Consider the following 13,779-nt stretch of genomic DNA (forward strand, 5'->3'; position numbering starts at 1 on the left):
CAACTTCACTACAGTGTGTCAGTGACTACTGACTAGATCGCAAAAAATATGATCACAATTTAGTAAAATATCAAACGCGCATTAAGATTTGATTATTGAGGATGATTTTCAGGCCACCAGATCTGACCACGAATCGTTTAAAACAGCTGACAAAATACTCAGACCCCAGATGACTAGTATGTAATGGGTTCTAGCACCCTAACCAACCAAAAAAAGGCTCCTACAACAATGTAAATGACTCAATTCTTTTTAACAAATTTTGGTGATGGCTCACACTTTTTCCATAGGAATTGCCAACCAAGCATTAAATGCATTGATACAAATAAACGCATCCACATAATTGAAATTTTAGAGATATGTGTCAAACACACTTGAGATAAGAAGTTTTGCATGCCGTAAATATTTTGCGGTCATTGGATTGTAGATCCCTAGTACTAACGATCAAACTTATTAAAGAGATTAAACTTATTCTAGACTTCTAGTGATATCGTTTTGTTAGTGCTTGAGAAAGATAGGAATAATGATGTCTAGAGACTAGAAGGAGAACCTCTCCATTTTATTTTCATTTACTTGACTAAACCTACCCACAAAATGGAGACAGTGGCCAAGAATAGACGAACTTAGAGAGTACATGGACCAGGCCCAATAGTGGAGTTTTCTAATGTTCTTCTTGGGATAAGAGAGTGGGTGAGAGACCAATATAGCTAACTAAGACCAATTATAAGGAATGGATTGAGTAGATTTTTATCCTAATGGCCTAATATGATATGTAAATAGGCCCGTAGAGACACACCTCAACAGTGATTTCTCAAAAAAAAAATTTTTTTATAACTCAGATGATCATAAAAGTTTCTTAGGCCCATAAAGTAATCTTTGGATTAGAAGAAACCATGTTAGAATGCAAATCTTGGTGGCCAATGATATTCGAACCCAGGTGAACCAAAGAGACTTGCTTATTTCTCAAAGTATTTACACAGGCCATAACTGATAGATACCTCAAAAATAATTTAGTAGATGGTCTGATCAAGAAATTACTATGGCTTATTTATTTATTATCATCATCCAAACAAAATAAAAACAGAAGAGACAATAATACTTTCTATAATATATAGAATTAGTCGGTCTTATGCAGAATCTAACATGGTCAGCAACTTCAAGCTCCAGTTTCTTCATATCCATTGACCGGGAAAAACACTTTCCGATGTTGATCTCACCGGAATGTTCTCTCCTCTCCAGCTACTACTCTTTTGTTAGTTTTTTTTGTGTTTCAAAATCAACCCAAAAAACTGCCTCTTAAACCATCCTCACTGCTTCGCCTGCTCAATGATTGCAAAGAACATAGGAACAACGTTAATGAAAAGATTAGAACTAGAAATTATTCACTTAAGAACCAAGTAGAGAACCCGAAAAGGGCAATTTTCTGCATTTTGATTATTTCATCAAAGAACCAAATAGTAATATTTCTCCTAATATCATCAAATGATTTGGTAGCTAAACAAGAACAAAGTTTTGTTTGTTTACCTGTGAGTAGAGGAAAGTTCCAAGAATCGCAATGGCAGCACCGAGTGCATTAACTGGTTGAATCGGGGTATGAAAAATGATGATCGATGCAACAATGACGGAGATCCGCTTCATCGTATTACCGATACTGAAAGTCAACGGCGAAATCTGGTCTAACGACATGTATGAGACCTGATTGTACAAATGGTAAAACACACTCTGTGCCACTACCCACCTGTTGATTTAAAAAACAAACACAACACATTAAGTACTTTCTGCAAAAGTTAATATCTCAATATGATATCAAAACATGTTAGAATCTTTTATCTCAAGTTAGAAGGGAAATAAAGCAATATATACCAGTCCACTCATAGACATTTGAATTGGAAGTCCCTGAAACTTAACAAACTATTAAATAGAAATGATTTGGTTTTAGTTCGTACCAGACAAAGTTTGGTCCGACTTGAGAAACAGCATTTTGCCAACCAGCAGCCCACATTTGAGGACCTTCGACAGCAATAGCAAATGGAGTGAGGATCACAAGAGACATCATCGATAAGCAAGCGTAGTAGTTCATCCCGCTAACTGATTTCCCTTTCATCCCTTTCTTCGAAAAGATATTCCGAAACACAAATGCCAAATTCGATATCATTGCCCCCATAAACCCTACAAAAACAAACCACAAAGTTTCACATAAGACCATAAATCAAAGAACTGTCCCAATGTGAATTCCATTGGTTATAGAAACCAATCTTCTAGGCTTGTGAGTTTTACCAGTGATGTTGAAGTTAAGCTCTGTGATGGCGGCGAGAGCGCAGCCTCCGATGATTGGTAAGAGAGAGAGATAGACAGGAAGAGGGAAAGTCTCTCCCATGAAGAGTCTTGAGACCAAGACACTGAACGCTGGTTCACCACTTTTAATGATGTGTGTGAAGGAAACAGCTACCTTTGACATACTCACTGTTGCTGCCACATGTCCTATGGTGTGTGCTAAAGCGACCTTGAAGAAGAAGAAGAAGCAAACATCGATCAAAAACATTTTTCATTACAAGACAACAAACAAGTTCCACCATGTTCTGGTTTTTTAATTTGACAGTCAATTTCTAGCTTTGTCTAGCTCGAGCTCTCAATCGTTATTAAACAAAATCCATCAAGCAACATCATGAAAAACCCTAAACCATTACCGGAAGACAGAGCTCAACATCAGTTTCTTACCGGAAAACAGAGTAAATCTTAAATTCTTACCGGAAAACAGAGTAAATCTTTAATTCTTACCCGAAAACAGAGTAAATCTTCAACTATTACCGGATACAGAGTAAATACTAAATTCTTACCCAAAAACATAGATCGAGATCAGTTTTATGCAAGAAATTTGGCAGTAAAACACTAAATTCTTACCGGAAAACAGAGTAATTCCTAAGTTTTTACCAGAAAACAGAGTAAATCCAAAATTCTTACCGGAAAACAGAGCAAATTTTAAGTTTTTACCGGAAAACAGAGTATTCCATAGAGCTCACAATCGTCAGGAAAGATGGAAAGGTTTTTTATAATTTCGTATAAAACTAGATGAAATCCACCAAGCAACAATTACGGGCAAGAAACCCTAATTACTTACCGGGAACAGAGTTTTCCAGAAATCGATATCAGTTTTAGGAGCATCTGCTATCCTAGTAGCCCAAGAGACAAGCATCATCAGAGAACCACAAGCGAGAGACAACGTCGAAGTAAGCCACGGGTAAGGAAAAGCATTGAGGACTTTCTTGTTGTAGATGTTGAAAACAACGTTAAGTGCCCACCAAGTCGCGAAATAGATTCCGATTTTCAGTTTCTGCGCGGATTGTTCGTCGGGAAGCTCGATGTTGATGTCGAGTGGACGAGATCGATCGGCCTCGTAAGCTTCGACTTTGACCTCACCACGCTTGAAATTCAAAGTAGATGAAATGTGTAGAGGCTTTTGATGCGAGACACTGGAGTTAAAGCTTTGGTTATGGCAGGTTTTGATGATGGGTAAAGGAGAAAACTTGAGCTTTGTCGGAATTGACCGCCTTACGCCTCCGGAGATGGCGATGGAGATGGACGATGAAGCTGGTTTGATTGAAGAGATCATTGTGTGTTTTTCTTGTGGGTAATTGATGAAGACGATGATCTTGAGGTGGCTCCAAGATTTTTATCAGAGAGAGAAAGAGAGACTTTGTGTTGTTGGGGAAGTAGAAGAGGAAGAAGAAGAGAATTTATAGAAAGTTTGAGAACAGAGGAGGGAAAGGTTTCGTTTTGAGTGTAACGACAAGTTTTTAGAGTATTCAGATATTTTTGTAATACACGAATATACCCTTTATACTTATGGTTTGTGTATGGGTAATTTCGTCAAAATATCGGAGAGGCGGTGCATGAGCTCATTAAAGATCAGTTTAAGGTTTTAAAATTAAGTTAAGTAAATCGTTTGAGGTTATATAGTATTAACTAATGATAATTTACTGGAAAAAATCTAATGTAAATATTTTTTTCCATAAAAATTGTTTAAAGTTTTAAGTTTTTTTATACTCTTTCCGATCTTTTATAAGTGATGTTTTAGGAGAATGTATATAGATTAAAAAATCATTTAATTTTTATTTATTTCTAAACTAAAACATCATTTATTATCTAATCAACCAATAAAAATCAATTTACAGAATATAAATCGTCAAAACCAATAAAAAATAATTAATTTTGCATTAAAAATAAAAATATCATCAATTTAAAAACAAAATTATAAATTTAAAACATCAGTTATAAAAGAACGGAGAGAGTAATTTATATTGTTTATTCAAACGATGTTAAACAAACTGTCTTCACTGCGATCACTAAAATCTATGACTATAAAGGGACCAAGTGTAAGGCTTTAGGTGTTACGTTACGTTAAGGTAGCAAATATCTATTTTGAAATAGTTAGTATACACGTATTCAATTATTATCTTGATAATTTATCAATTTGTTTAAGATTAAATTGTATACAAAAAATATGAAACGTTCATTTTTTTGTTGTTATTGCCTCATATGTTCAGACCATAAGATATTATATAATAATGTTATGAATTTCTCTAAAAAAAGTTTAAAATAATAATAATTATTAATTTTAGGATATGAATCATAAATTTGTGCGTTTCAAAATTTTGAAGTATACAAAAATACAACATTTCATGTTTTATTTTCCAAAATTCTCTTCTAAAATGGTTAGGAGAGAATTTTAAACGGTTTAATCTAAAACTGAGGAAATAGTTTTACGAATTTAGTTTGGGTTGGCTGATTTTATAGCCATAAACTAGTTGCATTCTCAGATTTTTCCCCCAACCTTTTTGCCTCTGAAAATTCCACCATAAACTTAGATAATTCTCACAATTGCAACATGTACTTTCGGATTCATCTTTAAAACTACGCCTCCAATTGAACCGGCCAATAAACCGGTACCACATAACCCGGTTTGATTTAATTCAAATTTAACCAAATTTAAACCTGATTTTGACCCGAATCTTCTTCCTCTTCACCCGATTTTGACCAGAATTTGTTTTCTTCTTTTTCATCTTCATTCCCAGAACGACCAATAATCCCAAAACCCATCACAATCAAATTTGCAATTATTCTCCCAGTCTGTGAAATAAAGAAATAAACGAGATAAATCTCTCAAAAAATAAAAACAGAAAAACTAGTTTGATTGTAGATCTAGATAGAACAGTCCCCAAATAAATCGAAAAACCAAAAATTTCAAACTATTGTTAAAAACAAAATTATCAATTCAAAGGAAGAACAAACGACAGTAGAATTTGGTTTTGACTGGAGAAAAGGCTTGTTGGTGAAATTCTACTTTTGATTTTGACTTTTTTTCCGGCGATGCCAACGCTGGTGATTACGGCGAGAGAATGCTTGACGGAGGAAGCTGCTCATGCTCTCGACGATGCTGTTGCTGTGGCTCGAAAAGGCTTGTTGGTGAAATTCTATTTTTGATTTTGACTTTTTTTTCCGGCGATGCCAACGCTGGTGATTACGGCGTGAGAATGCTTGACGGAGGAAGCTGCTCATGCTCCCGACGATGCTGTTGCTGTGGCTCGTCGGAGAAGCCACGCCCAGACGACGTCTCTTCATGAAGAGGAAGAAGAAAAAATAAATCGGGTCAAAATCTGGTGAAGAAGAAAAGATTCGGGTCAAAATCGGGTTTAAATTTGGTTAAATTTGAATTAAATCAAACCGGGTTATGTGATACTGGTTTATTGGCCGGTTCAATTGGATGCGTAGTTTTAAGGATGAATCTGAAAGTACATGTTGCAATTGTGAGAATTATCTAAGTTTATGGTGGAATTTTCAGGGGCAAAAAGGTTGGGGAGAAAAGCTGAGAATACAACTAGTTTATGGCTATAAAATCAGCCAACCCATTTAGTTTCGGCTTAGTAATTCTTAATAAAATTTTAAAGACCCTCCCTAATTAAATACTATAAATTTTGCTATATTTTGGTACATTTTCCAAAGTACTGGTATTTTAAAATAAAATAAAAACTTGTCTTTATGGTATTTCTCTTTGATTTTATTTCATGTTACTATATAAAAAAGAATTTTCAATATTCAAGAATTTTATTTTCTCCTCCTTTACGGACTTACAATATTTCCAACCACGGTTTTGATATTCCTGCCATCAATGGTTGTCACGAATCAATGAGTAATTTACATGTGACAACTCAGTTTGTAAGTTGAGCTATAATCAGAACATAAGTATCAGTTCCAAGAAAGTATTGAAAACGCTTTTTTAGTATCTGAAAATCTTATATCGTTAATTACCAAAATTCATTTGTTGAAATAGATCGTCGTAAGCCAAAGGCAATACAATGAATAAAGTTAAATTTCATAATTATTACTTATCGTTTTGGCAACAATAACACGAACAACACGATGTATCGTTTGTCATTTTCATTCGTCATCGATGCTAACGACAATAAAAAGAACAGGATCTATATATAGTATTAATATATAATAATATATATGTGTATGTGTATGTAATGTTAATTTGGACCGTTGAAATAAAAGAAGCTCGGGTCACATGTTGGACGTACAGGCTTCACCATTGATGTAACCTCGCAAATGGAATTCTCACCGTAGAAAATATCACAAGAGGAAAATTACAAAACATAACAAAGTTGTTGAACACATGCAACTGTCATTACACGACAAACTCTCTCTCTTCACCAACACTGATTCATAGAACACATATGTCCATTTGCATGTGTATATGTGTGTGTTTATAGGTCAGGTAATAAATTTGGTTCATATTCGACGGCTAGGAAAATTTTCAGGAAAGTTCGTATAATATTGGGGAAAATCAACGATTCATCAGAAATATCGCTTTCCAAATTGTTCACTTGATGGATTTTTCTGCATGCGCGCGCGGTTGCTCCGTGAAATATGAGTCGTTGATTCATTTTACTATTAGACATTGAAATCGTCATGAATTGGTAATACAATAGAGTTATTGTTCATCGTTTACCCAATGTTAATTAAAATTGTTAAAACAACTCAGATGATAAGGGGAAAAATTACCTTTCTAAGAAATAAAGAATTCAGTTTCACAAAATAAAAATTAAAATAAAAATAAAAGAATTCTAAAAACACTCCATTTGTAGATTTTCTCTTAAACAATTAACAATAATTTGTATCTGTGTTTATTACTCCATTTCTCTCATTTTATAAGATGTTTGATTAATATGTTTTTTTTTGTCTACTTTATAAGATGTTTCACAAATTTTTTATATTGTGATATTTTTGACGATTTAAATTTTGCAGTCTTTTTATGATTGGTTGATTTTTGTTTTTTTTTTAATTATCAATTTATGGTTAGTTTTAAAAAAGAGTTTCTTAATCTTCACATTTTTATCTAAAATATTTTATATTTTGAAACATAGGGAGTACAATATTCTAGAAGCAGCGTAAGACTTTTTAATATAATTTGTAAATATTATTTCTTAACTTTTATTATTTTTACTGTTAAATTTTATAAATTGTAATATTCTTAGGTTTATAATGATCAAACCTAAAAAGATAAATAAAAAAAGTTCAAAGTTCATTTATCTCATTGGCAACTGGACAACACCAACTATTGATATTGAATCTCAAGTCGTTTTCGTTGAAACTAGAACTAGGAGAGTAGTCGGGCTACGCCCGGATATATATATATATATATGAGAATTGACATTTTTTTAAGTTAGTTTACTTAATATTTATTTTTTAGATTCTTTTGTATGTAATGTTGTTGCATAATCATGTGAACAAAAGAATTGTTATATACAATTTTTAATTAATATTATCTAGAGTTTTTATTTACAAATTAAAATTCAGTAGTTGTGTTTTGTCTCAAAGTAGTGGTTTTGGCAAAGTAAACACAAATCTAGAAAGTATAAAGTTGGGAGCCCCAAAAAGTAACTACTATATGCGATGACGAATTGACGATATCTACACTACATAACTTAATTTTTTTTTTTTGTCATCTGAAAAATATATTGAAATCCACAAGGGAATCGTCTTCAGGATATACATCGAAGCAGTCACCCACAGGACTGAGACAACCTACTTACATATCTTAAATATTCCCAAGTAAATTGTAAGGAGCTTAAAAATAAAACTATAGGGAGTCGATAACAAATCACATTATATTTGTTCTACAAAGTCACTTCCAATGTTTCATCTTTGACCATCTTTCTCCTCATTATCCTTTTTTTTTTTTTTTAACTTTAAATTTCCATTAATTAAAAGAAACAAATTACAAGACCCAAAGGCCCAAACAAGGCACGCAGGCCCAACATACATGACAAAAGCCGAACCAGGCACGCAGGCCCAACATACAAGGCAAAAGCCGAAGGGACTCGCACGCCCAAGAAGGAGGAGGAGACTGAAGCACAAAAGCTAACAGGCCTAAAGGAAATCCCTGAGGCCCAAAGAAGAAACCACCTGAGACAGAGAAGGGAAAAGATCACTAGAAGATGGAAAACCATGTAGCTAACAGAGTTAACGCCGGTGGGATGGTAGGCTGATCTCTAGAAAGAGGATCGAGTCGCGCTCTGACTAACACTTTTATTTCCTTGATGATCACAGCAGCAGTCCTAGGAGTAGCGAGGTGAATCCGTTGATTCCTCTCACGCCAAATGAGATAGATAGATGCTTGGTAGAGCAATTTGAGGATTAAAGCAACGTTCTTGTTCCTCGAGGAAGTTTTTAGCCACAAAAGGCAGGCCATGAACTGAGGTGGCGGTTGGTGATTAGTTCTTTGGGTGAAGTGAAGCCAGATTTCGTGGCTGAAGCTGCATTCAAAGAACAAATGATCCCTGGACTCGTTCTGGGAGTTGCAGAGGATACATATGGCAGGGACAGCAAGACCCCATCTTCTCAATCTGCTCATTATCCTTTGAGCCACAAGTTAATACATAAACAAACTAAAATAAAAATGTTTGAACAACTATTCTGGATAAGAGTTTACCCGTCGTTAAAAGTGGCAGCTATAACCTCTACAATGGATACTCATGCTTTTCTTCATAGGAGTGGAAACCAGTGCAAAAGTTGAGAAGCATATTTGACCAATAATCCTCACCCTATGATATGTCTCTTCATTAAGTTCTAAGACGTTGTGATTCAACAGAAATTTCAGATATAAGAATTGATATGATTCAGTTTTGTTGTTTTACTTTTGAATTTTTTTTTTTTTTTTTGTCAACAACTTTATTAGATTAGCTTAAAAAAGTCAATTCTGAAGGATATTGTTTACATAGGTAATAAGATGCGGTTGAGTACGCCTTTTGATCTAGTAGATAAGGAATTGATTAATAATTTTTTTTTTATCTAAGCGTTAGTGGAAGGTGGCTGCTTGAAAATGGATTCCAATGTCTTCAGAGTTTCCATCTTAGCCGATCAAGATCCTTTGCAACATGGTCATCTTTTGACACTTCTTTTTTTCTTTCTTTTTTTTTCTTTATTGCAACATAGACCTAGTAAAAGATCGAAGATGAAAGAAGTATCTTAACCACAAAGCTTAACTGAGATAGGGAATTCAAATTGAGTGTCGAGTTTACAATAAGTATGAGGGACATAAGGCTCACACTGAGTGGCTACTGTTATTTCCCCTATGGTTTGAGATGTGAAACATAATCGATTGATTCCATTGATTCCGTTCAGCTTCAATCGTCTGTTTGTGTTGACATCTCAAAAATGTAAGTCAAGGTCCACTTTCATAACATAGATTAATTACATAGACTAACCTAAGCATTTACCTTGTTTTTGTTTTGTATCTTATATATATGAACGCAAATCAGTTGCAAGATTCCATCAAGGACATGGAATTCTTCAAATAGGGAGATCAGATACAATTAAGACCTGTAAAAGAAAGAAGACTAATTAAAAACATACCATTTTCACAAATAGTGACCGGGAGATTTTTTTTGTGCATGATTGATCACTGGATTTATAAGGACATAAACATAAATTTCATTGATATCACCTCACTTTTTAGTACAGTGAGACAAAATCTGAAGCATACATATCAGTGATAGAGTTAGAAGGCATGGACTCACGACTCTGTGGATATGCAAATCAGATTCACAAAGAGTAACATCCCAACATGTAGAAGTAGGGGATACCTTCTTATTTGATAAGTAAGAAAACCTGAATAATTTTAATGAAAACCCATGAATAAAACAGAACAAAAAAAGGAAGAGAGTAAACTTATGCTCTTTCATCTTCTGGAGAAAGGATCCATGGAGGATGTCTTTGAGTCGAAGGATCGTTAAGAAGGTCGAAGTTGTTGAAAATCATTACCGTATGGTCTCTCTGGACGCCGATCACAGATCCGTAAGCCCTAGGGTTCTGCTAGAACATTCTTTTGTAGCTTTTGCAGAGCCATTCTCGTTTGCGCAGGAGGAAGCTGGAGGATTAACCCTAAAATTTAACCGATGATTACCATAGATTTGACGGTCTTTAATAGATTTGACATAGGTGAAGGAGTCTTGATGAATTTTAAGAAGAAAAGTAAGAAGGTCATGAGGCGTCGTTTAGATGAGAAAATACAAACGTTATATTTGAGGCTTGCAACACATAATCTCAATTAGTAGCTTGGATTTTCTTATGATTGTGATTGGTTTTTTTTTTTTCTTTAATTAGATAGCTGACGTGGCATATGGAGAGATTGATTTTGAAAATCTGACGTGGATAGCTTGAGAAGTCTCAAACAATTCTTTTTATGAGTAAGAGATGTATTATATATCCTGCTACCATTCTCTTTTTCTTCAACAGTGAGAAGTATAGTAACTAAAAAGGTATGGGCCTGATGAGAAGAAAAAAGGTATGTGCCTTATGGCAATATATGAGAATTGTTTTAAATAAGTTTTGCATTTTATGGTCACTTAACAATATCGTTTCCATTCCTTCTTTGCTACTACTTTATCTACAAATTCGTTACGTAGGTTTAACACTAACAAATTCCTAATAGACACAGATATTAATAAATGGGCCGGATCATATATGCTAGACAAATGTTTAGACAAATGTTTACGAGAAAATTTTCGTAAAAGGTACCTTTTGAAACTATAATTTGTGAAATTAGTGAAACCATTCCAATATCATTGCAAAGACAATATGAAAATTAATTTGTACACACTTCTGAAAAGACATATCTCGAATGAAAACATTAAGATTGATATCTCACTATATGCTCTATATATTATTATATAAACAATGGCATGGGAAATTGAAATGAAAAATAATTAAGCAAGGACCTTGCTTGATCTTGAGAATCTTGGTGACCATGTATTACACAATAGAGAAGCTTTTAAAGAGAGTTTCTTCTTTAGGTTTTGTTTTGGTGATTCTCTTTCCATTTCTTTGCTGCTTTCAACTTCTCCAAATGCCTCCATCGCTGATTTCAAATCTATATTTCTAAAACACATTTCATTAGGATTTATGTTGTCAAAGATTTATATTAGTTTTATGCATCAACCAATCAAGTAATACATTTCAATGAGGAGTAATAATATGTGGAAATCATTTTCTTATTATTGACAGAAAGTTAAATATAATAGAGAAAAAAAACACTTGCCTTGAAATGGCCACGATGAGTTTGGCTCTAAAACGTTGTTGCTCGTCTTGAATTCATGTAGCTGCAAAATTCCATTAACCGGTTAAAATCTAACCAAAATCGATCAGTCGTTTTAATGTTTTTTGATCATCTGATTTATTGAATCATCGAAACAGAGTAGAAATGATGAAATCCATAGAAACAGAGCACATCAACGTTGTAACTAAAAAAACCATTGTTTCTAATTGTTTCCAAAAAAAAAAAAATTCTTACCCAACTAGGTGCACTACTGGATGAACTATCCCAACCGATATGTGACACGTGTCGAACATCAGTCGGATAACCAATTTCCATCTCTTCCTCCTCCTCCACATCTACAAAATTTAATCCATTTTTGTAATCATTAGAATGCATTTTCATTTCCATTTAAAGATAAAACTAAACAAGATTAGAAGTTTGATCGATTTACCAAAAATGTCGGAGAAACATTTGAAGCTCTTGTTATAAATCCCTTTGAATCTTGTAGCCATGCTCAAATCAAACACAACAATAAAAATATTTCTACTTATATAAAGAACCGAAACACTACTATAATAATGTTAAAAAGAACAAAATAAAGTTTGGTATAGAGAGCAATGAATCGAACAGAAGAAAAGAAACAGAAATGATTGAAGAGGATGATGAAAATGAAGAAGAAAGAGAAAGAGACAAAATACTCTTTCGTTTGAGATTGGAATAGTATTTAAAGACAAATAAAAAATGGAAGGAGACATGAAAGAGTAGTGGTAATATATAAATAAATATGAAGGTATATATATTCTTGATCAATTATTGGAGAATATAAAATTTGTATATATTTTAACGGAAAACTGAAAAACGAATATCTTATCCGACCAAGGACAAGGAGAATAGAGTTTTCAGTTTTGTTTACCGATGTTATGTATGAGACAATAATTAAGTAAATTAGTTAAAGGTTTAGGTAATCCATTCCACGAGTTTTAGCTCAACTACCAATTCCATCCGTTTACTAGTTACATCCACTCCAATACAACTGTTCAAAAATTGGACTAGAATGGGTTTACGAATTTAATGATTTAAATCTTAAATCTAAATTGTCGTAAACGATTAGAGAAAAAAAAAAAAAAGATAAACAGAAGATTTATAATGATTCGTTTTAATGTGTTGTTTCACTCCACAATTCAACAAAATGTTAGCTTACTCATACCGTGACGATCATATTTTAAGAATAGACAAAATTTCAGTGGCGTTTAAGCAGTATATTTTGTCTAAATGGCATGTAAGTGGTCTAAGCACTCTAGGTATTTTCCTCGTCTAATACATACTTTTATATGTATAAGTAAATGTTACGTATGCCTGCCTAATTCTTCAAAGGTTTTCTTTCAATTATAATACTGGATTTGGACAGTATAACAACTAGAATTTGGAGTTGAAAAAGTAAGAAATTAATAGACTAAAAAAGTGAAGCAAACTTTTATCCTTTTAACTAAACAAAATATCTTTTAATATAAAATACAATCATTTGTTTTCCTTATAACTTTAAAGATGTAGTTAATTAATTATCTTATTTAAAAATCATGATATATCATTAATCTTATATTATAATGTATCATATAATATTTTCTTATAACTTTTTAAACTGCTTAAAATTGTTTATATTTTGATTAAGCATTTAAACTATTTGTAATGTCCTCATGACACATAGCGTTTCTTAACAAAATTACAATGAGTCCCACACAGCTGTGGTCCAGTGGTAGTTGAGAATGGGAAAATGTTGGAAAGAACTAACCCAGGTTCGATCCACGCTAGAAACAAAAAAAAAACATATTTGTGTGGGAAGTCTGAACTTGGGCCAAAAGTCCAAAGCAGTTTACCTGGTACTCTAGTAACATGCGATCTGGCTACCCCTGGCATTAGTCGGAAAACATTCCAAACTCGGGACAGACAGTGTGGTGACTCTTCGGGGAATAGTCCACTCTGAAGCACTTCAGTGCGTTTCTACCGGGGCTGACTGGATCAGCCGATAGGGTTTATCAAAAAAAAAACAATTACAATGAGTGTGAATTTGTTAATGTAGTTCTTAGAATATATTTTTTTATAAACCAAAAATAAATATTGTGGTAGAATATTTCATATAGAAAATGAATATGGATCCTAATATTTTGACCCAAAATCATTTATATTTC

General features: G+C 33.4%; 2 protein-coding genes and 2 long non-coding RNA genes across 8 annotated transcripts; all 4 read right to left on the bottom strand.

Annotated features, from left to right (window-relative positions):
• Nucleotides 1-1,020: 1,020 nt before the first annotated feature.
• Nucleotides 1,021-3,744, bottom strand: LOC9324129 (glucose-6-phosphate/phosphate translocator 2, chloroplastic). The gene is made up of 5 exons (XM_021034550.1): nt 3,116-3,744; nt 2,275-2,500; nt 1,944-2,166; nt 1,522-1,735; nt 1,021-1,316 (listed from the first exon to the last, which is right to left on the bottom strand). The coding sequence occupies exons 1-5, from the start codon at nt 3,605-3,607 to the stop codon at nt 1,305-1,307; spliced, it is 1,167 nt and encodes a 388-aa protein (XP_020890209.1). The 5' UTR covers nt 3,608-3,744; the 3' UTR covers nt 1,021-1,304.
• Nucleotides 3,745-4,631: 887 nt separating this feature from the next.
• Nucleotides 4,632-6,049, bottom strand: LOC110230682. Its single transcript, XR_002333818.1, has 2 exons — nt 5,339-6,049; nt 4,632-5,124 (listed from the first exon to the last, which is right to left on the bottom strand). It is a non-coding gene; the product is annotated as an uncharacterized LOC110230682 (long non-coding RNA).
• A 3,041-nt stretch (nt 6,050-9,090) lies between these two features.
• On the bottom strand, nt 9,091-10,632 carry LOC110224184. Of its 5 annotated transcripts, none has more exons than XR_002328900.1 (3): nt 9,777-10,632; nt 9,579-9,691; nt 9,091-9,494 (listed from the first exon to the last, which is right to left on the bottom strand). It is a non-coding gene; the product is annotated as an uncharacterized LOC110224184 (long non-coding RNA). The 5 variants fall into 5 exon arrangements; XR_002328901.1 differs by having other exon boundaries at nt 9,444-9,691; nt 9,777-10,167; nt 10,321-10,632; XR_002328902.1 differs by having other exon boundaries at nt 9,444-9,691; nt 9,777-9,879; nt 10,009-10,632.
• A 468-nt stretch (nt 10,633-11,100) lies between these two features.
• LOC9322573 (CRIB domain-containing protein RIC9) lies at nt 11,101-12,655 on the bottom strand. Its single transcript, XM_002888022.2, has 4 exons — nt 12,045-12,655; nt 11,849-11,949; nt 11,597-11,657; nt 11,101-11,428 (listed from the first exon to the last, which is right to left on the bottom strand). The coding sequence occupies exons 1-4, from the start codon at nt 12,103-12,105 to the stop codon at nt 11,265-11,267; spliced, it is 387 nt and encodes a 128-aa protein (XP_002888068.1). The 5' UTR covers nt 12,106-12,655; the 3' UTR covers nt 11,101-11,264.
• Between the last annotated feature and the right edge of the window lie 1,124 nt (nt 12,656-13,779).

The sequence above is a fragment of the Arabidopsis lyrata genome (assembly GCF_000004255.2).
Source record: "Arabidopsis lyrata subsp. lyrata unplaced genomic scaffold ARALYscaffold_2, whole genome shotgun sequence".
Taxonomy (NCBI): Eukaryota; Viridiplantae; Streptophyta; class Magnoliopsida; order Brassicales; family Brassicaceae; genus Arabidopsis; species Arabidopsis lyrata.

Coding starts and splice junctions, on each gene's coding strand:
- LOC9322573 (XM_002888022.2), bottom strand. CDS start 12,105: ATGGCTACAAGATTCAAAGGGATTTATAACAAGAGCTTCAAATGTTTC. Junction 11,658..11,848: donor CCAGTAGTGCACCTAGTTGG/GTAAGAATTTTT, acceptor GGAATTTTGCAG/CTACATGAATTCAAGACGAG. Junction 11,429..11,596: donor CTCATCGTGGCCATTTCAAG/GCAAGTGTTTTT, acceptor TTAGAAATATAG/ATTTGAAATCAGCGATGGAG.
- LOC9324129 (XM_021034550.1), bottom strand. CDS start 3,607: ATGATCTCTTCAATCAAACCAGCTTCATCGTCCATCTCCATCGCCATC. Junction 2,167..2,274: donor GCTTAACTTCAACATCACTG/GTAAAACTCACA, acceptor TTGTTTTTGTAG/GGTTTATGGGGGCAATGATA. Junction 1,736..1,943: donor GTCGGACCAAACTTTGTCTG/GTACGAACTAAA, acceptor TTAAATCAACAG/GTGGGTAGTGGCACAGAGTG.